The following is a 26,262-nucleotide window of genomic DNA, read 5'->3' on the forward strand; positions in this document are numbered from 1 at the left end:
ACTCCCAGCTTCTACCATTTCCTAACAAAATGACCTTGGTCAAGTTTCTGATGAATGTCTCTGTAGTTTCCTAGTCTGTGAAATGGCTATGAGTGTAACTTACATGGCCATGGTGTGTATTTGAGCTTTGTAGCTTAGTAAGCGCCCAGTACATGTTTCATGAGTCCATCAGTCACGCAGACAGTGCTCTGTACATTTAGAAAGGCCCATATATACTATTTCTATGTTCTCAGAATCTAGGCAAAAAAAAAAAGTGGAGAAGAAGAGTGTGTGTTTATATTATCTATTGCCGTGTAACCGAGCATTCCCAACCTTAGTGGTTTAAAGCAACAAGCATTATCTTACAGTTTCTGTGGGTCAGGAATTGGGAATTACCTTAGCTGATTGGTTCTGGCTCGGGTTCTTTTATGAAGTTTCAATCAGGGTATCAGGGAAGGGCAGCAGTCATCTGAAGGCTTGCCTGGGGCTGGAAGATCTGCTTTTAGGATTGCTCAATCACATGGTGATTGGCAGGAAGCTGCAGTTCTTTGTTGCGTGGGCCTCTCCATAGACTCCTCAAGTATTCTCACAGCATGGGAGCTGGCTTCCCTCAGAATGAGTGATCCAGGAAAGAGAGTAGGATGGGAGCTGCAGTGCAGTGCCTTTTATGATCTAGTCTCTGAAGTCACAAACTATCACTCTGCTTTATTCTGTTCTTTAGACATGAGTTGCTGAGACCACTCCAGGCTCAAGGGGAGGGGAATTGGACATCATCTCTTGAAGAAAGACGTAGCAAAGAATTTGTGGACACGTTTTAAAACCGTCAGTGTTCAACAGGAGAGACATTAACTTGATGAGAGTCAAAAGGGAAAAGTTGAAAATGAGTAACCTAAAAAGAATTAGCTGACAGCTGAAAAACTTACAATGTGTAATTACACATCAGTAATTCATTTTTTATTGGCAACTAATCATTTTTCAATTTTATTTATGACATGATACTGGAGCATATTTAGATATAATATGACGACTTTGAGAAAAGCGATATTTAGGCTGAAATCTTGCCTAATGGTGAGATCTATTGAATTTGGCAGTAATCCCTTGGGGAGAGTAGCTGGGGCCATTTGATGGAGTCATTTAAAAACTGAGCCAGGGAGAAATTTGTGCTGGGGAAAAAAGAACTGACAGAATTGGTGTTCTGCAAGCATGGATATCCCTGATTCTATAATTCTAAATTACTTTAGAGATTTAAAAAATGCCAGTTTTCTTCTATATAACTAATGGCTTCAACAGTTTTTTCTTTCAGTTGAATCCATCAAACTTTGGAGGAGTTTTGATAGTTGCACAAATATTCCTATGTTCAGCTTCCTTAGTGCTTCTCAAAATAAAAGGCATTCAAATTTCTAATATTTTGTTTGTACTGGGTTTTCATTACCTACATGAAAGAGTTGGGATCTCTCAGAGGCACATCACTGTATCTACTCCTGGCCTGGCAGCTCCAGTAACTCAGAATGCCTGTCCAGGGCACAGTAGGTTTTGGTTTCCTTCTCTATCCTGTCTTTTCACTTTTTCTTTCAAGCAAATTTAGGTTTTGTAAAGTGTGTAACAGGTCGTTTTCTTTCTTGTGTCTGCCTTTAATGTAAGAGGGAAATTTCCCAGCCCCTTGTGGAAATAGTAGAACGTTGGTGGCATTCAACTCCTTTAATGTTTTTGTGACTTCCAGGTATTAGCTGTTGGAATGAAAGTCACTTCTCTGCCCTTTGCTTTGTCTGTCTTCCCCTGTATTCCCAGCCTGAGTTCATTTCCTCCCCCTGTGTTCTTTCCCATGTCACTCCCCTCTCGCCACATACTCTTTCCCGTTCCCAAAAAGGGAGAATCACCAGGTGGGACGTGTGTTAAAAATAGCAAAGGAGGATGAGAATACAAACTGTTTTCTTTGGCTTGACTGAGGCCAAGGGAATGTTGGAGGAGAGAAACATACATAAATAGAAGTATGTGCAAAGAGCCAAGAAAAAGTGGAAGGTTGGAACGTATGGTCATGCCTAGGTTGGTGAGAATCGTGGATGGGAGTGAAAGGATGAAAGGTGGAGAGAGAGGAGGAAAGGTTTTCTGGGGAGGGTGGGGGGGAGGAAACTGTGTGAGAAGGAGGCGTGTGAGTGAGGATCGTTGGACGGTTCTGCCCGGCTGATTCCCTGGCTGTATGTGTTGTTGTTGCTGAAGTCGAGGCTAGATTGGATGTAGGTGGGCAGGAGTCTTCATTTCCTTTGAAGGAGTTTGATTTTGTTGGAAATATTTGTTTTAACAATTACATAGGCTAAATGGAATCCTATTTCTCCAAGCATATAGTAGAGATAATTGGGGACCCTCATGGGGAATGGCCCCTACTCTATCAAGCTTGTGAGTAAGTCATGAAATTTGTTCCTTGGTACACACGCAGCCCAGTAGATATGGATCATTTTAGTCAGACTTGCTTCTCCATGTGCAAGCAGACAGATGTTATTTATGGAAATGGTGAGTGATAGATCGATAACAAGTGCCTCCATTGACTTCTTTTTGGAAAAACAACAAATGTGGAGATAAATAAAACCTAATTCTGTTCTAAAATTAAGGGATAGAAAATTCGAATCATGTGAAGCGTGTCTAGCCCACTGCTTCTGTAAGGAGCCCACACAAACTGGCCAGATTGAATGAGTGTTAGAGATGGAAGACAGGTAAGTGTTTACTGCCCTGCAACTTGTTCTTTTGATTCAGAGACAGTGCTGAAGTCCTTCTCTTAAGCCTCTTCCGCTGCCCTGGCCACAGTGTGGAAGCTAGAGAGTTAACGCTGCGGTGAACACTGACATAGGTTCTTTGAGGGAAGTGGAGACTTTTCACATGAAAAAGTGCATCTTTTCAATAGTATTTATCCCTCGGGAGATGAACTCTTAGAGTAACATCTTGAACCATGATGCCAAAAAACTCCTCTAAAAATCCCTGGGCAAACTTATTTAACCCTCGCCAAGTGTGCTTGCCACCATTGTCAGGATTCTAGATCCAGGCCGTGAATTACACTCTCAATTCCGAATTGAGAAAGTGGGTATATTGTGCTCCCTCCCGTTATTCTTTATTACTTTTAAACACAAGACACATTAAGTCTTGTGTTTCTTCAACTCTGCAATCACAGCATCTCAAATACCACTGTTCATTCTGGAGGGGCTGGTGCTCTGGTATTAAGAATTAGGAGCAGCGGAGAGATTTTCACATGCTCTAGATGGGGCTTTTTAAAGTCATGTTGAAGAAAACACCACGGGACAGTGGCCTGCTGCAGTTGTAGGACACCAGAACTGAGGAGGATACCCCATGAAGTATGCCTGGTCAGTTGAATCCCCTCAGGGTCTATGATGTTAAAGAAAAATATTTTACAGAAAAGGTCAGAAAATGAAAATGTCAGAAAGGCATCCGTTTGTTTTGCTAGTTCTCTACTTTTATTACCAACTATATTTTCTTTCCCCAAATATACTGGGTCAGATCCTGCTGGGTGAGTAAACTACTTATTGGGTAAAAGTTAGCTTCTTTTGACTGTAAAATATATTATACCTTGAAACATATTTGATTTTGTTCCAGGGATAAAAATAGGACCTTTTATTATATTTCTAGAGAAGAGAGCTTAGGTTTGGTATTTAAAGAGAGAAAACTCCAGGGAGAAAAAGGAAAGATTAAAACAATCCCATAGTCTCAAGGTGTGCTTTTTAAAGTCCTACTGGGGGTAGTGGAGCCAGGCTGGCAGGGCAAGGTTGAAGTTGAGAAAACGTGCGATTCTAGGTGAAAATCTTGTTTTTTTTTTAAATTAATTAATTTATTTATTTATGGCTGTGTTGGGTCTTCGTTTCTGTGCGAGGGCTTTCTCTAGCTGTGGCAAGTGGGGGCCACTCTTCATCGCGGTGCGCGGGCCTCTCACTATCGCAGCCTCTCTTGTTGCGGAGCACAGGCTCCAGACGCGCAGGCTCAGTAATTGTGGCTCACAGGCCCAGTTGCTCCGCGGCATGTGGGATCCTCCCAGACCAGGGCTCGAACCCGTATCCCCTGCACTGGCAGGCAGACTCTCAACCACTGCGCCACCAGGGAAGCCCCCTAGGTGAAAATCTTAGTCCTTAAATCTCGAGTCAAGCTAAAACAAAGATTAAATTAGTGAAATGGGAAATGAGACCTGACTCCTAAAATAAGTGGAAATTTGGGATGAAATCTACCATCTTTATTGCTGGACTTCTGGTTAGTCCCTCCCCCAATCTCCCTGAGCTGGGAACCAAAGTGTATTTCTCTTTTTGGGTGGATTTTATAGCTTAGTGGCAATTCACATCAGACTCGAAGAATCTGGGTAGTAGTGTTTTTAATTTCCTAGTTGTTCTTAGCCTAACAAAGGGAATGAATACTAAGTAAATCAGAAGTATATTAAAAAACTAAACTCCTTAGACATCATCATCAATTTTATTTATCCAATTAGTGGAGGTTTTCCCTTATGTGTCAATTTGATTTTTGCGTAATACATTGTGGAATTTTGGGAGCAAGTAATTGTCTGTTTTTCTTTTGAAAAAGTGCTTGAGAAATTTGTTTCCTGTTTATTCAGTTATTCTGTCATTGGCATGTTTAATTGAAAATTTTTACTTTATATCATTGGCCATTTTTTGGTAATGTTTTAATGATTTTAGGGGAAAATGTTTTGTAATGATTGCAGGGTTTCCTGAATAACAACTTGTGCTTTCCCTTGATCTGAAGCTTTTATGACTAAAACATTTCTCTCTGACAAATATAGCATAAAATAAATGTTTTGAGGCTAAAGGTTTCATAGAAGTGTTCTTTATTTTTTTTAAAAAATTACTGACAGTTATCCCTTAGATAAATATTATTTCTTTAGTTCTCTGTCAGTGGAGTTTATTCATTCATTCGATATTTCTTGAGCACTTGCTATGAGACACATGTTGAGTATTTAGTAGTGACCAGACACATTCCCGCCCTCATGGAGTCTGTGTTTTTATGACAGTAATCCAATGCTAAATCTATAAAGCGTACTTATAAATAGGAAACGTAAAACAGGACACAGGGAATCAATGTGTGTGTGGTGTTGCAGTTTTATGCCAGGTAGTCGGGAAAAACCTCCTGATCATGTGACGTTCTGGTGAAGTCTTGAAGGTGAGGGAGGAAGGCATGTATATCTGGGGAAGAGTATTCTAGGCAGAGGGAACAGGAGGTTCCCTGAGATATGAATGTGCCCAGTATGTGAGGAATAGCAAGGAGGCCAGAGTGAGTGCTTTGGGAACACATGTAAGAGACAAGGTCGGGGAGCTCACAGCTTGTGGAGAGCCCAGTAGGCCCTTGTGAAGCCTTTGGCTTGTATTCTGAATGAGATGGGAAGCCACTGAAGGGAGGAGTGCCATGATCTGACTGCCATACGTTAAAGGATGCACCGAATGCCGTGTGGGAAAAAGCTGTAGGAGGGCAAAGTTGGAAGCAGGGAGTCCGGCTGGGAGACTGTTGAAATAATCCAGACAGAAGATGATAGTGAATTGCACCAGTGTTTGCCATGAAGGTGGTGAAAAATTGTCTCCTCTGGAAATAGAGTTAACAGGGTTTGCATGTTGTATTGAGTCTCAGATGACCAAAAAAGGGTCAAGAATAGACTTGCCATTTTCAGAGATGGGGGAAGACTTGAAAAGGAACAGGTTTGGATGTGGATACAGAGAGGGACCAAAGCTTAATTTTGCATGTTTTCTTGGGACAGCCACTAGACCTTAGACACCTACCTAGCAAAGTCTCATAAGCAGCTGGACAGCTGGATTCTTGGACACACACAAATACACACATCTGCAGTACTCATATGCACATATACAAGGTCGAGGGGTCCAGGCTAGAGTTAAACATTTTCTATACAGAAATCTGTAGCTGGTATCCAAATCCATGAGATAAGACAGGATAATAGCATCTGGGAAGTCAGTATGGAAAGGAAAAGGCTACAAAGACTGAGCTCTAGGGCCTTCCCCTGGACACGATCATGAGGAGCAGTGGCCAGCAAGGTAGGAGAGAACCGTGAGAGAACAGGGTAACCTAGAAGCCAAGTAAAGAAGGAGTATCACGAAGCAGAGTGGTTCTTCTGTGTCAAATAGGCTGGAAGTTTGAGTCATAAGGAGCCAGAGGATTTACTGTTGGTTTTGGCAACACGGGAGCCAGTGGTGACCTTCACAAGGGCAGCTTTGGTGAAGGGTTGACAGCAAAAGCTTGGCTGTGGCAGGTTCAAGAGAGAATGGGAGGGGAGGTGGTGGAGGCAGCCAGTAGGGCAGCTCTTTTGAGGGGTTTTTCTTTAAGGAGAGCTGGGAAATAGAGTGGCAGCTGCAAGAGAGTGGAATGGGGACGATGCGAGGAGAGGTGTTTTCGACAGATGGGGCACAGTACAGCGGGTTTGCCTGCTGATGGAAATGAACGGGGAGGAAGTCTTTCGGCAAGAGAGGAAGGGGATCCATTGCTTTAGTGGAAGGGTTGGCCTTAGGTAGAACCACCTGCTTCATCGGGAGGAAGGCAGGAAAACTATAGATCCAGGTAAGTTGGTAGGCCTGGCTTCGTAGCTTCTATTTTCTCCATGAAATAATAAGTGAAGTCATACTTGAGTGTTCACTAGTTAATCATCGGCTGCATTTCTGCCAAATGAATATTTTGGGGACTGTAGTTACATTTTTAAACATGGCTTATGTTTAGTACCTGCTTTTTGAGAAATAAGCAATTCTTCAAGAAACTCAGAATATATCCAGAAACGTATTCTTGTATTAAATGATTTAATATACTCGCCTTCTTTGCCTCGCTGTAGGCCTGTCTCTTTACATGTATAAAAATGGAAAGAAATCATACATGTGTCTGTAAGAGATGAGTAAGTGTTACAGTTTCCTTCAGTGAATATGAAGGGAACATGGAAAGGAGGAGGAAGCACAGGTGTTTTAGTTTATATCACCTGCGTAGCAACTCTTTCTCTACCTCTTCATTTAGTTAGTTCTATGTGGAAAAACTCCAAAAGGTGGTACTGGAAAGTAACCCTAGATTCTTATCTGAGGAAATGCCCACAGCAGAACTAGAGATCTCTGAGTTTCCTTCCCTCTTGGAGAATTTTCCATGACTGGGGCAATCTGATGTAGTAATAGATTTGATACTGATTTCTATTTACATAGCACCTTTCTTGAGGAACAGAGTATTCTGTGGGCATTATTTTAAGAGTCCTGGAGGAGTTAAGCAAGCCTGGAGAGCTGAACGATCAAGTCTTGTTATTCTAAGCATTATTTAATACGTTTATGATTTGTCCTTCAAAGAATTCTTGGCCTCCCGGCAGGCAATGGATTGCAAAATGGGAGAATGAGCTGTTAGCTCAGTTTTCCTCCCACGTGACCTGGGTGTTGAATCGGCTCCGAAGTCCCACTCAGTCAACAGGGCAGGATGCTTCTCCTTCGCAGAGGATATTGTCGGTGCTGGTTGGCCCCCCCTTGTTGAAGTTGGATGAATGCTGATGTGCTGTCGCAGCATTCTGGTTGAATGCGGAGGCGAGACTGTTTGTTCATGACCTCTGATGTGAGTCTTGAACTTGTTATATTTATTTCTTTAGCTGCCTTTGCTTTTGGTCACATCCTAGTTTAATGACTGAAAGATGGCAGCTAGACTGAAGTCCATTTGTCAAGAACAGTGTTCACGTTTTTGAATTTTGCTCTGTCGTTAATGATTGGGAAGCAGAAATGAAAGCTTTTTATATTGGGGAGGGTATCGGCTCCACTTCCATCCCATTTGCCATTCAGTCTGAACGTCTGTGGTTTGTTTTAACCCACGTGCCAGCACCTCTTCTTGGAGGTATGAATGCACACAGGGTCTGGCAGAAGCTGCAGACGGGATGTTGACTTTTGAGTGTCTTGACTGACTGACTAGGAGGCCCAGTGGAGGTGCTGTGTGGCTCCAGGCAATCTGTTTCTAGCCAAGGACTCTAAAACCCAAAGTTTGAAAGTGCCTGGTTAACACTTCTGGGGCTGATTTACCTACAGGGTAACTCACATGTTTTTGTCAGAGGGACCAAGCAAGAAAACTGTGCCAACAGTTGCCCTATTAACTCCTGACTCGTCTGACTTTGGCTTCTCAGATTTGTAATTCTTAATCAGCCAGTGGGTGCAGCTAGGGATGATCTTCTTCCACTGATTTGACCCGTGGGCTTCACTCTCATCTCTGGTGAAGCAAGTCTCTTGGACCAGAGTGGCCACCAGCATCCTGTGGGCCCCGATCTCTGTGGGGTTGTACAGTCATCCTTTGAGTCACTTTGTTCCACATTTATTGGGTTACCTACTTTACATAAGGCACTAGGGGTCCTTAGGTATTAATTTATTCAAGGCATTGGAGGAAGATGCCTCTTAAACAGCAAATGGCCTGTGTAGGAAAGGCCACTGTCACTGAAGTCCCACTGAACTCTTGAGAGATGAGTAGTATTGTCTTCAGCTTGTCACATTGAGGAATTTGAAACTCAGAGCACTGTATGTTAGTTTTGTGTACTTTAAAACTTAAACTCTACACAATACCCTAGATAATGTGGAAATGATTTTAAAGTAGTGGAAATGATTTTAAAGGAGTGAACACAGGAGAGAATATTATCTAATGCATTTAATGTTTACGGAGATCCTCTCAGAGCTATGGATGGCAATCTAGTGTCAAACAGTTAAGTTTTTCAATGCTGATTTTGAGATTGTGGAAAACTTAACTAATAATAATGGAGAAGTATTATAAATGCTTCCTGTAGACACAAGAGGATCATCTGAGAATATAAGGGTCTCTTTTAGAATTAGATTACTTTATAGCAGAATGCTTATAAAACACGAGGGGGGAAATATGAAATAAAATTTATTTCCTGCTTCCAAGAAGATGTGAACGTTATAAAAATCAGAATTAAGTCATATGAAACTGTCTCTGCCTCTTCAAAATACAGATGATTCCAGGCCAAAAAGGATTTTTTTTGGCAAAGAAACACACTAAGTTTTTTAAAAACAATAAGCCCAGGGAATCTCAAGTGCCTATAAAGTGACTACTATAGCTGGGAGGTAACATGGGCATAATGATTAAGGGCTTGCTTTCTTTGGATGTCTCAGTTCGCTGAAGTGAGCATAATTTAGGTGATGGTATGAGCATCTGCATGGCAGCTGCTGGTACTGAGAGTTAATGCCAGAGAAGACAAAATAGTTGGCACACCATTTCCAACTTCATTATTGTTCCAAGGGCCAGGAAAAAAATAGAAGTTTATATTCTTTTGAAGTGGGACGATGTTGTCTCTTTTTTGTCTTGGGCTTCACACACTTACACACACACAGTATTCTCAAGATATTTGTAAGCTTGGTCTGACAACTTAGAGTAAGCTGATTTTTTTTTTTTTTCTTCTACTGTAAAAAAAAAAAAAATCAAACTAGGTGAGTTTTGTCTGTTGTAGAATCAGCATTCCGTTGTAGTTTTTAAAATTTATGAGGTATAGTCCTAGAGAAAATTTAAATGTCCTGAAAACATTTAAAGCACTGGTTTGAAAACTGTGTGTCTTTAAATAAAGTTTTATTGGGACATAGCCACTCATTCATTGACATACTGTTGTTGACAGTCTGCTTTCCTGCTACCGCAGCAGAGTTGAATAGTTGCAACAGAGTCCTTTAGGCCTACAGCTCTAAAATATTTACTATTTGGCTGTTTGTGGAAAAAGTTTCTGGATGCCATCTTGCAAGGGGCTGGAAGACCTGGTTGGCCACTAGGATATCTTCCCACCCCAGATTATGTGTCTTGATCTCCTGCATTAGAACCACGGGTGAATGAGAAACAGTCTTGGAAAACCATTTGAAAAGAACTGAGGGTGTTTCTGCTCCAGAAGAATCATTTTCTTTTAAGTGAGAGGGCCAACCCAAGTGGATCTCTTCAGGTCCCTTAGTAACTTCAGCTTTCTTGGCTTCTGTGGTAATGTCTGTGAGGAGTTGAAGGGCTGTCAGGTGGAAGAGGCATTAGATTGTGAGACTGTGGGGAGGTGAATTAGGATTAATGGGTGCAGCTGACTGTGAGGACATAACTTCAGCTTAAGAATAGCACTTGTTAGGAACTGCCCATAACTAGAATGTGCCATCTTAGCGGGTAATGAGCTCCCTGTCACTAGAGGTGTTCAAATAAAAGTTGTCAGAAAACCTTTGATGTCCCATTCCAACCTTGAAATTCTAACGGCTCCTTTGGTTAAGGTTTTTGTTTCCAAGCTCAGATTTGACCACATTTTATTTTGCTGTGAGCCTTTAGAGGCTTCTTGGATGATTTTCTGAAAACACAATGCTGGTCAAACCAAAGCAATATAAAGGGGGAGAATCTCTTCTGTTGGGCAGGGGATGGTAGAAGATAGGCTGACCCAAAGGCAGGCTTTCCTTTGCCCACTGCAGTAACACAGTGACCACAGAAAGGGCACTGCTTCCAATCAGCCTTAACGCTTCAAAGATGAATCATGTCTCTTCCGCTCTCTTGAGCTGCTGCTACCATTTTTGCTTTCTGTCTAGGCTCCTGGGAAGCGGAAGGACCTGGCTGGGGGCATTTCACAAATGTGGATGTCAAAATAGGGTATCTGTATTGTGCTTTGCCCGAGTTTACATTGGGGCCTGGCTGCAAGTGGCAATCCTGGATGAGGCCATCCCTTCTCTGTGCAACTCTGTTGTTACTGCACAAAAGCAGCCGTAGACAGTATGTAAATGCACGAGTGGCTGTGTTCCAATAAAACTTTATTTACAAAAGCAGGCAGTGGGCCAGATTTGATCCCAGGGCCATTGCTTGCTGACCCCTGATAAACATTGAAGGTTAAAACTGGCTGGAAAACATCATTTCTAATTCTCTCATGTTTTGGAGAAAAGGTGAAATGACAGGTCCAGAGTCATAGCATGGTTGAGCCAGGATTACCACCCAGAATCTGACTTGAAGATGAGTGTCCATTATGTGATATTGTGCCGCCTCTGCTGTGTAACAGGTGATAGCATCTGGTTTTTAAAAGAGGGCTGTATGAATGAAAGAAATACCTCCTTTAGGTGGCTTGTGAGGAGCCGCAGTGAGAGCTCCAGGGTGGCATTTTAACCGAGGCAATCCTTTAGCCCAGGGACTTGGCCTTCTTTTTCTTAGATGGACCCTGTTTACAGTAAAACAAAATTTAGGTTGCATAAATTTATATGGAGAAGGAGTGCCCGGAGTTGTGAAAAAGCACTGGGCTCCTGCAGCTGCGTCACAGGATTTGATCACTTCAGCTGGGAGTGCCAGGAGATTTGAGACAGATGTTTTCAGACATGCTGCATGCCTAAAACATTTCCAGGGGTCGGGCTGCAAATAGTGACTTAATAAGTGGAGGAACAGGGAAAGTATGCAAGTCGAGGACACAAGAGTTTATTCACCACTAGGTGCACGGCCAACCTCTGTGCATTACATCTGCCTGTCAGGGCTGGCTCTTTCATCTGTCGTGCCCTCCGTACTGCTCTTTGTCTGCCCGTGAATAAAGTGCAGCATTGTGGTTAGTAATCCCACTCCAGTGACTCGACTTCAAATGTGGTTTTGGAGTGCATCCCAGAGTTCTGTTTGCTAAGCTTCCTACTCCTGTTTCAGAGACACCACTGGATACAGAGCAGCGAGCACTAAAGGCTTCCCTCTTTCCTTAACCTGTCGGGTTGTGGGCTCTCTCTTTCCCCCTCTCCCTCCTTTCCTTTCTCTTTTTCATTTTTTTTTTTTTTTTTTTTTTTTTTTTAAACCTTCCAAGGCAAGTTCATGGATACTAAGCTGATGTGTTTGTTGTTCTTTTTCTCCCTGCCTCCACTCCTAGTGAGTAACCACACTGGCCGCATCAAGGTGGTCTTTACTCCGAGCATCTGTAAAGTGACCTGCACCAAGGGCAGCTGTCAGAACAGCTGTGAGAAGGGGAACACCACCACTCTTATTAGTGAGAACGGTCACGCTGCCGACACCCTGACAGCCACGAACTTCCGAGTGGGTGAGTTCTAACTGTCCTTACTGACTAGAGTTTGAGATCGTAGCATTTAGACACCCCCTCCATTCACACTGATCTCTGCTTGAATGGGTTTCTGTCTATGAGTACGCATATGCTGCTTTCACGAGATCCTTTAAATTACTTTCGGAATAATTTTTAACTTGGTATTTGGTTTCTGAGAGAGATGGCAAGGAGAGTATTGCCCCTAATTGTTTATCATGTATACAGCCTTCTGGTGATGGGGAGGTATTAGTAGGACAGAAGGGGAGAGGCTTTAAATTAAGACCCTAATGTACAGCTTGCATTGATCAATTTCAAATTTTATCTGCTCAGTGATAAGTAGGATTTTTGTTAGATTTGACTCACGTTATAAAATTTGGATGGTAGTGGTTAAATTTAAACTTTTATGTCATAAATAGCCAGGTTCTAAAAAGTTTCTAAAAATTGTCAAAAATCTGTATTTCAGTTGTAGAAAGGGATACAGACTTGCATCTTTTGCCACGTTTCTGCTGTGTATCAAAAGGCTAAATTATAAGTTGATATATGACATGGATTTGGGGGAAGATATGCTAGTGGATTACTGTCAGCACTTAAAGCCTTTTAATCTTTCATAATTTAAATATGAACTATGGTAGTTACTGCAGAAAGGCTTTTTACTTTTAAATTCTTGTTTCTTTTTTACTACTTTGTAAACGGAGAAAGTATTGCGGACCACTGAATGCTGTCACACTGCCATGTTGTCATGCAATATGGTATTTTTGTCACGGAAAAATGTCTTTTATTATTTTTTGACCAATTATGGTTTGCCATGTGTACTCAAATAATCACAGACACCCATGATACTTTATGAGTTACTCACAAGAATAACCCAAATGTCAGACAGATAATAACACTGGCTAGATCTGGTCTTTTTATGGAATATTGCTGTTTAGTCTTGAGAGCATGTGTCTAGCGGGGGGGGGGGGCTGTCTGTTTCAAACTGATTTCCATCAAGACAAAATACAAGGAGGCAGTTTGAAGTCCTTATTAGCTCTTTGATTATCCTACGGTTTTACTGTGACTCCGGTTTCTTTTGAGGTCAAAGCACTGTTCTTGATAGTCTATACTTGGAAAAAACATGTGCCCATAGATACTATTTAAAGGGGTATTGTTAATTTCCTGGCTATGATAGGGGTACTTCAGGCATATTTTTTAAAAGAATTTAACTGTTAGGTGCCAAATGGCACATTATGCTTTAGCAGGACAGAGAGCTGAGTCTACTGGGAAGTGTGTTAAACTGATGATCAGGAAACTAGATTCTGGTCCTGGTCCTGCCAGTAACTAGCTAATCCACCGGGTGTGACAGTTAATATTTCTGGACCTTAGTGTTTCTCATCCATAAAATAAATGGCTTATATTTAGTGATGTCTAAAATTCAGTCCCTCTCTAAAATCCTAGGACTTTTTATCAGTAATAAGCAAAATTGTTTTTCGGCTTTTTTACAGGGCTATAGACAAGGAAGAGAAAAAGCAATTCCCAATTAGGTTATTACGGGCTAAATGGCTTATTCCCATTTTTACTTTCCTTGATTGCTTTCCTTACTCTCATTGCTTTTCTTCCTCCATCATCATCGATAATGTCTGCTCCTCTTCCTTTTGGCATTTTTCATAAACCTTTACAGTAGGAATGACAAAGTAATTGGGTGGGTGGTAATTTTTTGGCTCACAGTGTATTCACTTCGAAACTAAATATTTGAAGGCTTTGAGAAGCAGAGGAAGTCTACTTGTGAAAACATGCTGCACACTTTCCTCTCTGGCATTAGAGCAGATGTTTAGGAACAGGATACACACAGCCTATTCAAAATACAAAACGGAACACAACTATTTACCAAAAAATCTCAAAACTGGCCCTAAAACTCTGCCACAAAAGGATTGGCAAAGTAGTTTAATTTTTTAAAAATAATAGTAAAAGGGAGAGGGCATAGTAATGAATAGTTTCACATTGGAAATCATGGGAATTGTTTCATTTATATCCTGAGCTATTTCTCTTCTGTACTTCAATTCAAATATAGGGTAATTTGACAGACAAGTTTTAAAAATTATTTTACTGAAGATGGTAATTTTGTAGAATTTAGAGATTATGATTCTCTAGAAATACAAAAAATTTCAAAATTCATTTTTAGGCATGTAAGATATCTTCTGGGGATTTACTGGTTTAATATAATTTTATTACTTACAGGAAGTGGTTTTCTAATTGATTTTTTCTCACTATCTGTATTTACAATGTGTTAAATCTTTTGACAAATAAGATGTGTTACATGGAAAATAGTAGTTTGAGGACAATTCAAAATGTATTGTAACTTGTCAGCTACTCTTTGGCCTCTGATATTTAAGGCTACTAAAAGGTGGGGACTGGCAAACTTTAAGGGGCCAGACAGTAAATATTTTAGACTTTGTAGCCCATACAGTGTGCGTCACAAGCACTCAACCCTGTGTGGTATCGTGACAACAGCCAGATATGGTAGGTACGGGAAGGGTGTGGCTGCATTACAAAAACAGTCAGTGGGCTGAATTTGACTCTAGTGCCAGCGTTTGCTGACCCCTGCCCCAAGGAGTCAAAATAATACAGGGAAAACCATATAGATTTCATAGTTAAGGCACCTTAATTAAATAATCCATTTTGATGATCAGAAGAGCAGAAATAATTTTTAACATTTCCATGGTGATGTCCAGTTATTTTGAAAGAGGTAGAATGGATATTATTGTCACCATTTTTTTGGACAAGGAAACTGAGGTACACTGGCTTAAGTGAGTCTCCCTTCATTACACAGCAATTCAGTTAGCTGGGACTGGAGCCCAGGTCTCCCTGTGTCCTCTTTAACTCTCTGGGGTCTGACTGTGATGTGTAGGAGGGACAAGTAAAGGAAGAACCTGAGGGAGTTGGGTTTTCTGGGAAGGCCGGATGGTATAACAGAGAATTAGCAACCGGGAGTCAAATAGCCCTGGGTTCGAATGCTGGCTTCTTCATGTCCATTGGTCGTGCTTACCTGGCTCACTGTCCTTTCCAGGTTCAGGTCACTCATCCACACAATGCAGGTGATAATAGGTAGGTGGTGGGTTTAGTAGGCACAGGGGTGACATAGGTTCCTGCCTCCCTTTTTTGTGCTGCTTCTGTTTTTTCTTTCTGGTCTATGGTGACTATGAGTCTGGGCTGGTCAGATGTGAGAGGCAGGTGCATTTCTTGTGACAGTTAAGCATGTACTCTCTTTTCCTGGGAATTCAGTGGGAGAAATAACCTTAACTTCTACTTAATGTGACTCTAAAAGTGAGGCCTGAGTGAAGATGATGTCCAAGGGAAGTACTCTGAGATTCTAAGATAAACTCATTTTTGTGAATGTGATACTGACATGATATAACAGAATATTTACATTAAGGGGAATTTTCTGTAAAGCAAACTCTAAATATGACTTTTGTTGTGGCATTCTGACCTTTGCCTCCTTGCACTTTCCTGCCTTTGCCTTTTTACAAAATGGAAACATATCCCCAGTTTTAATGGCTTCTTTGCATTTCATGGGGCTATAATGAAGATGACCTCCTGGGACTTTTAAGTTGTTGCTTATAGAGTTATAAGTTTCTCTAATAAGAAGAACATAGGAATTCTCTGTTGCCACAAGTAGAATATTTCAAATAAAATAATACTGTTGCTTGGCATATCTTACTTATAGAGAAAGAGATTGAAAGGCAATCACAATTGCTAAGCTGACACATTTGGTTTATGTGATGCTGCTTTCTCTGAGGAGTCATGAGGGACTCATGTTCCACTAGCACCAATTGAATACTGATAAAAAGTATTTGAGAATTTAAAAACTATGATCCCATGTTATTTCATTTGGTGCTTGCTTCCCCTGAGAGAGGTAAATGGTAGTATCCATGTTTTATAGATGTGAGTACCAAGGCTTTAGTGGTTTGATCAAAGGTGACTTTAAGTCAGGTTTTCTTTTTTTTTTAAAGTATTTGTTTATTTATTTATTTATGGCTGTGTTGGGTCTTCGTTTCTGTGTGAGGGTTTTCTCTAGTTGTGGCAAGCGGGGGCCACTCTTCATCACGGTGCACGGGCCTCTCACTATTGCGGCCTCTCTTGCTGCGGAGCACAGGCTCCAGATGCGCAGGCTCAGTAATTGTGGCTCACGGGCCCAGCCGCTCCGCGGCACATGGGATCTTCCCAGACCAGGGCTCAAACTCGTGTCCCCTGCATTGGCAGGCAGACTCTCAACCACTGCGCCACCAGGGAAGCCCTAAGTCAGGTTTTCTTATTCCAGAGTCTAAAAACCTCTTCTCTTCCTATGTTGCCCCCTATGACCATGTGTTAAGTGATTATGTAGACAACATTGTGCTAGATTTTCCAGGACAAGAAAATCGTAAAGCTGCCCTTGAAGAGCTTATGCTTTGAGGAGGAGATGAGGAGTGAATGTAAATAACCCTCATTTAAGGTAGAAAGCTCATAGCAGGACCTCAGAAGAGGAGATACCACTTCTAGCTGAGGAAGGATACTTTGAGAGAGAAGCGATGGCATGTGACTTTTCTGTTCAGTTCTTTGTGCTCTCCCCAGCTGCTAAACACGTTGGCTCATAGCAGGAGTAGGTTGTCTGACGGCAGACTGATGGGGGCAGTGCAACTTGACACAATGGTACGTTCCAAAATAAAGGTGGATGGGAAGGGAGAGGTAAAGTTGATAAGGGAAGGAAGAATTTACCCATTTGAATGAGGCATGGAGACATGCAGTCACAGGTGGTTTGTGGAAATTGAGAGGAGTTGCATTTACTGGTGAAAGCATGAAAGGCAGTAATCCTGGATGGCAAGTCTGGGAAGGTAGACTGGGGCACGGCTGTGGAGCACCTTGAATTTCAAGCTTAGGAATTTGGCTTTTACTCTTTCAGAACTTACTAAAGGAGTTCTCTGAAAAGGGGACATTGATATTTATCACTCTGAAAAAGAGAGAGGGAAGGTTTCTCAGTTTTTTAGGCAGGAAACTAGTGATCTAGTAGTCTAAATAAGCTCTGAACAGCCCATAGTAATGATGACAACCTCTAGCCGCTTTCACCTGTTGCGAGGTTCCTTTGCTGCCCTACACTGGGAATCTCCCCATGTATGTCAGAAAGCCAACTCAATACTACAGTGTTTTGGGGTGGAATGGAAGCGTCCTTGATGCTACACTCATTATGTAGGTTCTCCTCATAAGGATGGAAGAAAATTCACTCTCAGTGAGGCATTAAATAAACCAACATCACTGCTCAGTCGGGAGAAGCATTGAGACTTTTTGGGGAGCGGCTTAGTTCAGACACTGAGTAGTTCACCTTCTTATCATTGTTTGGATCCCTTGGTGTTTATCCAGCACAGAAACCGATGAAAGGCAACATGTCACTCTTTGAACTGGTGCATATATTTTCCCCTTAACGCATTGTACAGGTTTTATGTTTTCTAAAGATTAGCCAATACAATGGTTGCCTTTCATTTGGGCAAGTTAGAGTGCTTATGAACTTGTGCAACTACTCCAAAATATATTTAGCCTCATAAAATTATCTTCTAATACTGAGTAAATGTCATAATGTAGAGCACTGCCTTTATTTAAGTTGTGAAGCACCCTTAAAAGGCAGGTGTTGGGAACGTTATTCATCTAACATATACTTACTGAGCACCTACTATGTGCCAGGGATTGGTTTAAGCTTTAGGAATATATAGCAATGAATAAAATAGGCAAAGTCCTTGCTCTCATGCTATATTAAAAGCATGTGGCTATATATCAATAATATATGAACCTTTAGGACATTACGTTGCGTGAAGTGAGCCAGTCACGAGAAGACAAATACTGTGATTCCACTTATGAAATACCTAGAATAGTCAGATTCTTAGAGAAAGAGAATGGTAGTTGCTGGTGTTGGTGGAAGGGGGGAAATAAGGAATTATTTCATGAGTACTGAATTTCAGTTTTGAAGGTGACATTCGAGAGAGTATATGAATATATAATACTTAACACTACTGAACTGTACACCTAGAAATGGTTAAGATGGTAAATTTTACATCACATGTATTCGACCAAAATTTTTAAAAACTACAAAAGAGTGTACATTACTGTCAGATGTACACTATCAAAAATATACTGTCAGAAACATTATATATGATATAATGTCAGGTAGTGATAGATGCCATGGAGAAATAAAAAGTTGAGAGAGGGGAGATCATGGGAGTGTTGGTGGGAGGTATGGGTCACTATTTCGGGCATGTTAGGAAGGGCTCTATGGTTAGATGCTGCGTAAGCAGAGACTTAAATGAAGTCTGATGAGCTCTTGGAGGGAACATCACACACTTAATAATCAAACTCTGTGACTGTGTTTGTTATTTTATTTAAACTGTAGAGCCTCTCCAAAGACTGGTGTGAGAAGCATTTAGTCATACTCTTCCAAATGTCATTTTGGGTTAGGTTTTAGTGATGTGTATGGTATCAGGGAATCATATTTAATAATATCTTTAGTTAAAGAGCCTCACGTACAGAGGATAGAGCCAAGCAAGTCTTGTCCCCTGGGTGGAAAAATGGTCCTGGAATTATTGCAGAAGGAATCTTGGTTATTTATAATTAAAAAAGGATAGGGTCTTCGATGTAGAAACAAATTACCAAAAAAGCTGTGTCACTTCTTTCTTCAACATTATTTTGTATAAGACCGATGACATGATTTTTGACTGGAGCTTTTAAGTAAGGGAAATAAAATCGGTTCTGTTTATGAGGGCATGTGTGTGTGTGTGTGTGTGTGTGTGTGTTAGGGAGAGGGTAGTGAGTGGAAGGGAGCTTCATGGAAAGGTAGTTCCAGGGGTTGGTCGGACCAAGGAAGAGCAATAGGTTGACCCTAAAAGCCAAAATTGGGAGAAAATGGGGTGCTATTTGATTGAAGATGAAGATTCCTGAAGCCGGGAAAGTGAGGGGCATCAGAGTGGGTAGTATAGAAAGTATGTCTGTAGTCAGAACAGTTTAAAAAAAAAACCTTAGGTAAAAGAGGGTTCAGCCGTCTGCTGGCTCTGTAAGAAAGTCATGTGTGATCGATCGCTGCTTTTAAGCTATGTCTGGCCTGTATCATGGGGGTGGATGGGACTTCTTAAAGGAGTCTTGCTAGGCTAGCCTAGGATAAATGACCTTTCAAAATTCCTTGGAGTCTGCAACACAATGTCACAAAGCATGTGTTCTTTCCTAGTCTGTCAGCTTGAGCCTGTGGAATGATCTTTGGAAAACTCCAGACTGCTTAGCATAGCACACGGGGCCCCTCCAGGATCAGCTGCCGCCTGGCTCCCTGGCTGTGCCCCTTTCTCTCTGCTTCTGCCAAACTGAGCCTCTAGGGGTGCCAAGGTCTCCCAGTGCTCCAAGCCTTCTGTGCCTCTGTTCACACTGATGCCTGTGCCTGGGGGGTGTGCTCCCCCACCCAATCTGCCTGGGCATCACCCACTGCTTTTGCAAGAGTCAGCCAAGCACCACTCAGGCTACAGAGCCTCACTTCCCTTACTTGTTGCCATGCCTCTTTCTTCCACTGAGCTCCAAACTGGGGACAGGGCCCTGTCTGCTTCACGTTGGTATCCCCAGCGCTGGTGTAGTGCCTCACTTGGGAGATGCTTAACTCATTCTGGTTGACAGAGCACATTGTCTCTGCAGGTGCCCATGTGAGGGTGGCATGTACACACCTACCCAGCACAGCTTCTTCGTGATTTCTTGGGCAACTGAAATCACAGGAGCAGAATAATCATCTGAGAAGTCTCTACAGGGCTTGGGGTCACAGGAAAGAACACATTCCAGTATCTGCAAGATGCATGAAAAAGGGCACCTTTGTAACACTGTGCTTGGAGTTTGGATTTTACATTTTTAACACTGACTGCAGTGTTCTTTCTACTCAGGGCAAAGTGCAGTTAGATTTCCATACCTTTAGTACAGTTTCCCACTACACAGAATTCCTGCTCCCATCCTGCATCTATCTAAATACTGACAGTCTTTTAAGGAACAACCTCAAGTTCCATTTCAAACACTTCTGTCTGTGCTATTTATTTATTTATCTTTTCCTATTTTGCCCCTAGTCATTACCATGCCAGTTGACACTCGGCGGTCTAGCTCGGGTGTATTACTGACTGGTCCCAGGACCCTGGGCTGGTGATTGAACCTCTTTGATTCCATGCTGGTAAAATGAATCCGATAATGCCTTGACCTTCCTGTAGAACTGTTCTGAGGCTCACGAGAAGGAACAGGCTGGAGGTGGTTGTGGGTTCCTTGGATTGCCTTGAAGATCTTTCTCTACTTCTGAAAATAACAAATCCTGCTCTTAATTAGCAAACCCTACCTCCTGTGAACTGGGGGAGAGTACGTCCCTTTCTTGGATAGGGTGTGCTACCTGTGTCCCACAGAGACGGTGGTTCCTTTGTTTACTGATCCCTATAGCACAGTAGCATCAAGAAAGACACAGGAGGATGTTTCTAGTTCTCCTTCATGTTGGCATTCTACTAGTACCAACTCCACTAGTGCACAGAAGGCTCTTTACTTACATTTAGGCTTGCTCTGGGCGGGTTAGACTACCCACAGAGTATTGTCAGTTACCATCATCACATGGCAGAGACAACCTACTAGCACTGTGCCCACCTCTGCCTTGGACCATGTACCGCCTCCTTGAGGGGTTCACTTGCTTACCCAGGAAGCTCTTGCGTGTTGCCAAGCCTGCTGGCAAGGGTGAGAGCATTTAAACAATGTAGCACGCTTTGGAACCAAACGCTATGGTCAGGAGGAAAAGTAATCATCTTGAAGAGATGGGGCATCCCCAGTGATGTAGGATTATAACATCTGATCCCGTTTTGTGCTGTTCACTTGGCCATCGTTTGTGTCATTTACCTCTGGACTCCTAGGTTGGGGTCAAACTAAAGATGCTGCTGGACTTAAAATAGATACTGAAGTCATATTTATGTGATATAGTATATACCTGCAGCATTTATTGGCTTAAGAGTTGGGCTCAGTTTTGCATCTATTGTCTAAAAGTCGAACATTTGGACCAGCTTGTCATATTCAGGTATATATAAATTTTCCAAGTGGAGGAGGAATAATGAATTTGTATATTGTTGGAAAAACCTCTTGGAACTAACATCACAGACGATGTGAAAATGTTTTTGAGGGCAGCCACACAGTCCTCTTCAGCCTATGCAGTCCAGGAAAATAAAATAACTACCAAATGGGGAAGGATGAAGTTAGTGAGGAAGTTTGTTTGTGATTTATTTCCCAAAGTTATATCACAAAGAAAATGAGATGAGCCAGATGCCCTTCTATTGCCAATTTAATGTAATGCTCTCACCGATGCACTTATTAAAACTCAATTTTCTGTTGAGTTGAAGGGTATGGGTTTAAGGAATGGCTTACTGCTTGACTCCATTATCTTGAATTTAGACTCATGCAATAATTACTGAAAAACTGGCATGACTGCAGTGTTGGCTTTTTGTAAGATTTGGTGGAAAAAAGAAAGAACTTTATGCAGTAATGAGAGACTTCTTCACTCTGAGACCAAACTTCAGATGCCCATCAGATTCAATAAAAATTTGTTCTGGATTATGGGGACTTTCTAAGCTTTCCTAGTACAAAAACTCAGCCTAATTTTCATCAAATTTTTCCTAGAAGAGGTAAAAGGGAAACTTGACATTAAAATCCTTTGCAGTGAGGAAAGCAGACCACTGCCCTTTTCCTGGCAGATTAGGAAAGTGCACTAGAACATACTTAAGTCTATTTAGCAAGATTAAAATATGTCACTTTTTGCCACTGCATTGTCCCTTTCTAAAGGAAGGGTGATTTATGAGTCCTTTGGATCTTCTTGTATTAATAACATCTTGAGCCAGCTGTTTTATTGGGTGTACACACAGGGTAATTAGAAACATCTGAGAGTCCTATAATGTGCCCGGAAAACCATCATGCTGTATGGAAAAGAAAAAAATAATGTTCATGCCAAAGTTGTGTACTTGATAAATAGATGCATTAGTATTAAACAAAATTTATTCTTCCATTTTTGAAAAAGAAGCTAGGCTCTTCAGGCTGAAAATATTCTTTCATTGAAATACGCTCACTGCAGAAATCATAACCTTATTTGGTAAAAGACTCCTGACTGTGCTGTTCATACAGTAATTATCATTTCCCTTCTGTCAAACTTCATCATATTATAGACCATTTTCTGCCAGAAGAGGTATTTCTTCTTTTTACCTGGCAGTTACTTGAAAACCTTAGAATTCTGAGGGATCTCATTTAAGGAAATTAACTCTTAGAAACATACTGCACCAGGAACTAATAGTGCCCAATTTGCCTAAGAGTCTATCCTAGAAATTGGGTTGGGATTCAAGAGTTCTGGGCTCTATTTTAGCTGGTTATTTGAAATCTGATCTCCAATGGTGGCTGAGTTTGAATATTTGGGTATGCAGCAATCACAGCAGCTAAGTCAGGGTCTGATTTAAATCAGGTCCTGTTCTCTCTTCCCTCAAGACAAAATCTAAGACAAGAAAACCCAACATTTGGTGGTGGCTGGTGAATGGTTCCTTTCATCTTCATTCACAAATAACAAGCCTTTATGAGAAGTCAGTGCTGAGTCAAACTGACATATCCCAGGCAGCTGTGGACAGGGCTCAAGTTGGAGGCCTCCGGTGTCTTTACAGCCTGTCTTGCTCTGCATGTCCCCACTGGGTGTGCCATTTTTATCCTTTTTGATCATTTCGAATGGGAGTTTTCATCGCTCACAAAAGCAGAATTGTAGCCAGTTGTCCATTTTGTTAGAGATTGGCGGTGACTTAATGAAGCCGCTGGATGGAGAAGTGGATTCACCTGTGTGAAAATGTTTATGGTGGGGAGGTGGGACCATCATTAGGAGCATTAAGCATTTTGAAAGTATTTTAGGCTAGTCTTTAAGAGAAGATGCACTTGAATGATATCAAGTTGACTAAACCTGTCATAAGCCATCGTCCTTTCTGATAACATAAGATCTCTATTCTGAACTTTCCTATCCACAGTGCCTGGATTTGGACTTATGATCACGGTGCTTGAGAGCACTTTCAACACTGTAGAGAAGTTGAATTAATGGACAGTGGTCAACATGAATTTATTAGCTGGGACAGTAGAGCTGAAACTCCCCTTTCTTTGTGCCACCAAAAGCCCGCCGTATTTCCTTCAGTGTGGCCTCTTCCTCTTTGCAGTGTCGGCTACTGACACATGGGTTCTGTGTCTTTGTCTCTGAGATCCTCTTATTTTAGGTACATCCAGCAGGCATAGCCTTAGCTGGGGGCTCCCTCAGTTTCCTTTCTTCCTCTGAAATATCTGGTTCGCACCCATAATGCAGATAGGAAGGGGAAAGTTGAGTTTGTCTAATGGTTCTCCACCAGGAGAAGTTTGGCTTCCCAGGAGAGACATTTGACAGGGTTACGAGACGTTTTTGGTTGTCCAAACTGGGAGGGGGAGGTATCCTGGCATGTAATGGGTAGAGACCAGAAATGCCACTAAGTAGCCTACAGTGCATAGGACAGTCCCCACAACGAAGAATTATTGGCCCCAAACGTCAACAGTGCCAAAGTTAAGAAGCTCTGCTGTAAGCATCGCCTCTTTCCCCATTGGACAACATCGTGGACCCACACTCTGGTAATTTTGTTCGGGTCCCTGGAGAACCCTCCCTCTTAAATCTCCAGGTAGTTCTCTAGGTAAAACCTCCAGCATTCTGACACAAATGTATTCTGTTTGTGATGATTCTGGGCCTCGAACTGACAGCTCGTTCAGCCCTCCTCATACGTGTGTTCCCTAATAAACTGGACCCTGGCTTCTGTAGGCTTGATTTGCATTTGACTGTTTATATGAGATCTCGTTGGATTTTAGAGGGTGCAAGGATCGAGATGGTTTGGGATATCTCAGGATGACTCAACAAGTAGGATTGATTGGCCTTTATTATGAGGATTCTTTAGAAACTGAAGAAATAATAAATGGGAAAACACTTAGCACAGGAGGCATTTTTTTAAAAAAGCACATCTCAGAAGTGATTGTATAATAGAAACCACTTTTCAACACTAACCATTGCTACTGTGGATACCCGTTTGCAAAGTGTCTGTGCTATGGCTGTTGGGAAAGAAAAGAAAGCCAAGTGTGTTTATTTGAATGATAGCATCATCGCATGTTCAAATAAACACAGCACCTTGGGAGGGTACAGGTTTGTTATTTCTAACCCAAATGTCTTTACACATGCCTTTTGAAGGGTCGTGTTGCCAAGTTTGAAAGAAAAAACTATCCAAGCATTAAAAGTCTGACATATTATTTAACTTGTTGAAAAAAGAAAAACTTCCATGGCCAAAACACTCTAGGTTAGCTGGACAATGAAGTATATATCACTTTTTTCAAGAGCTCACTTTTGGACGGATCAAGAGCACTAGGGAGCGAGTAAAGACATTGCCTTCACCTGCCTATAACCTCTTATAGCAGTTTTCTGTTATGTTTCGGTCATCTTGCCCAGGAAACTTGGAATTTTCACAGTTGATTCTTTGGTGCTTTTTCACTTGAATGAAATGCCTGTTCTTAATTCCGTCAATATAGCGGTGATATATTTTATTGCTTATCTTCATAAGACCCCAAACATATAATTCACGTGGCTGATTTTTTTCTGTTGTATCTTTTCTTCAGTTGTGGTAAAATATAACATTTTCCATTTTAACCATTTTTAAGTGTATATTCCAGAGGCATTGAGTACATTGACAATGATGTACAGCCATGACCACTATCCATTTCCAGAACTTTTCATTTTTGCAGAGACTCAATACCCATTCAACAATAACTCCCCATTCTTCTCCCTCCTTGGTCCCTGATAACCTCTGTTCTATTTTCTGTCTCTATAAATTTGCCTATTCTAGGTATTTCATATAAGTGGAATCATACAACTTTTGTCTTTTTGTGTCTGGCTTATTTCACTTTGCGTAATGTTTTCAAGATTCCTCTAGGTTGTGGTGTGTGTCAAAATTCCTTTTTTAAGGCTGAATAATTCTTCGTTGTATGTATATGCTACCTTTTGTTTATTCATTCATCTATTGATGGACATTTAAGTTGTTTCCATCTACTGTGAAAAAGACTGCTATGAACACGGGTGTACAAGTGCTGTTGGAAGCCCGGCTTTCATTTCTTTGAGGTCTATATCTAGAAATGGAATTGCTGGATCATATGGTAATTCTGTTTACTTTTTGAGGAATTGTCAAACTGTTTTCCACAGTGGCAGCACCATTTCACATTCCTACCAGCAGCGCACTAGGGTTCTAATTTCTCTGTGTCCTCACCAGTACTTCCTTTTTTTCCCCCCCTTTGGTAATAGGATCCTAGTGGGTGCGAAGTAGTATCTCATTGTGGTTTTCGAAAAATAACACGCTATTTTTTATTATTTAAATGCTCAACACACCTCTGTAATACCTTTTAACCTACATTTTGGTTGCATGATTTGTGACAACAATTCTGCAATATCATTTTCTACAGAGAAAAGAGAAACATAATTAAGTCCTTTCTTTACCAGGGTTGATAAAAATTATACTTGATTATTGACAACATGTAAAGTATTGTTCATCTTTACAACTCTTTATTGGTGTTGTCATGTAAAGTTTTGGAACTGCTACATTTATGAAAAAACTTTCTCATTTGAACTGTAAGATTTTGGGGCATTACAAATTTTTATTTACCATGAGTATTCTTAAATACTGTGTTTTTTTTTTTAACATCTTTATTGGAATATAATTGCTTTACAATGGTGTGTCAGTTTCTGCTTTATAACAAAGTGAATCAGTTATACATATACATATGTCCCCATATCTCTTCCCTCTTGCATCTCCCTCCCTCCCACCTTCCCTCTCCCACCCCTCTGGGTGGGTACAGAGCACGGAGCTGATCTCCCTGTGCTATGCGGCTGCTTCCCACTGGCTATCTATGTTACGTTTGGTAGTGTATATATGTCCATCTCATTGTGGTTTTGATTTGTGATTCCCTAATGACTAATGATGTTGGACCTCTTCTCATGGGCCTATCACCGTTTTGTATATCTTCTTTGGAGAAACATTTATTCTAGTCCTTTGCCCAATTTTGAATTGGTTTGTTGTGGTAGATTTTTTAAAAACTGGGATTTCCACTTACCAAGTTAGGCGTTTAATTACAGCGTTATCGATAGCTGATATTAATTGTGAATCTTCTGGGAGACCTGAGTTCCAGTCCTGGTCCTGCCATTTGAACAAGACTCA

The 26,262-nt window shown here is 41.3% G+C and overlaps 1 protein-coding gene across 12 annotated transcripts in view; it reads left to right on the forward strand.

Moving 5' to 3' along the window:
- LTBP1 (latent transforming growth factor beta binding protein 1) overlaps positions 1–26,262 on the forward strand; it is a 419,947-nt gene that overhangs the window by 158,604 nt on the left and 235,081 nt on the right. For 6 of the 12 annotated variants that reach the window (XM_061210616.1, XM_061210619.1, XM_061210618.1 and 3 more), the window contains exon 5: positions 11,828–11,995. In XM_061210616.1, the coding sequence (XP_061066599.1) occupies positions 11,828–11,995 (168 nt within the window). Of the gene's footprint in view, positions 1–11,598; positions 11,996–26,262 lie in introns of those variants that run through there. The other 6 variants (XM_061210624.1, XM_061210623.1, XM_061210627.1 and 3 more) reach the window with 2 other exon arrangements.

Source organism: Eubalaena glacialis, chromosome 14 (genome assembly GCF_028564815.1).
Source record: "Eubalaena glacialis isolate mEubGla1 chromosome 14, mEubGla1.1.hap2.+ XY, whole genome shotgun sequence".
In the NCBI taxonomy this organism is placed as follows: domain Eukaryota; kingdom Metazoa; phylum Chordata; class Mammalia; order Artiodactyla; family Balaenidae; genus Eubalaena; species Eubalaena glacialis.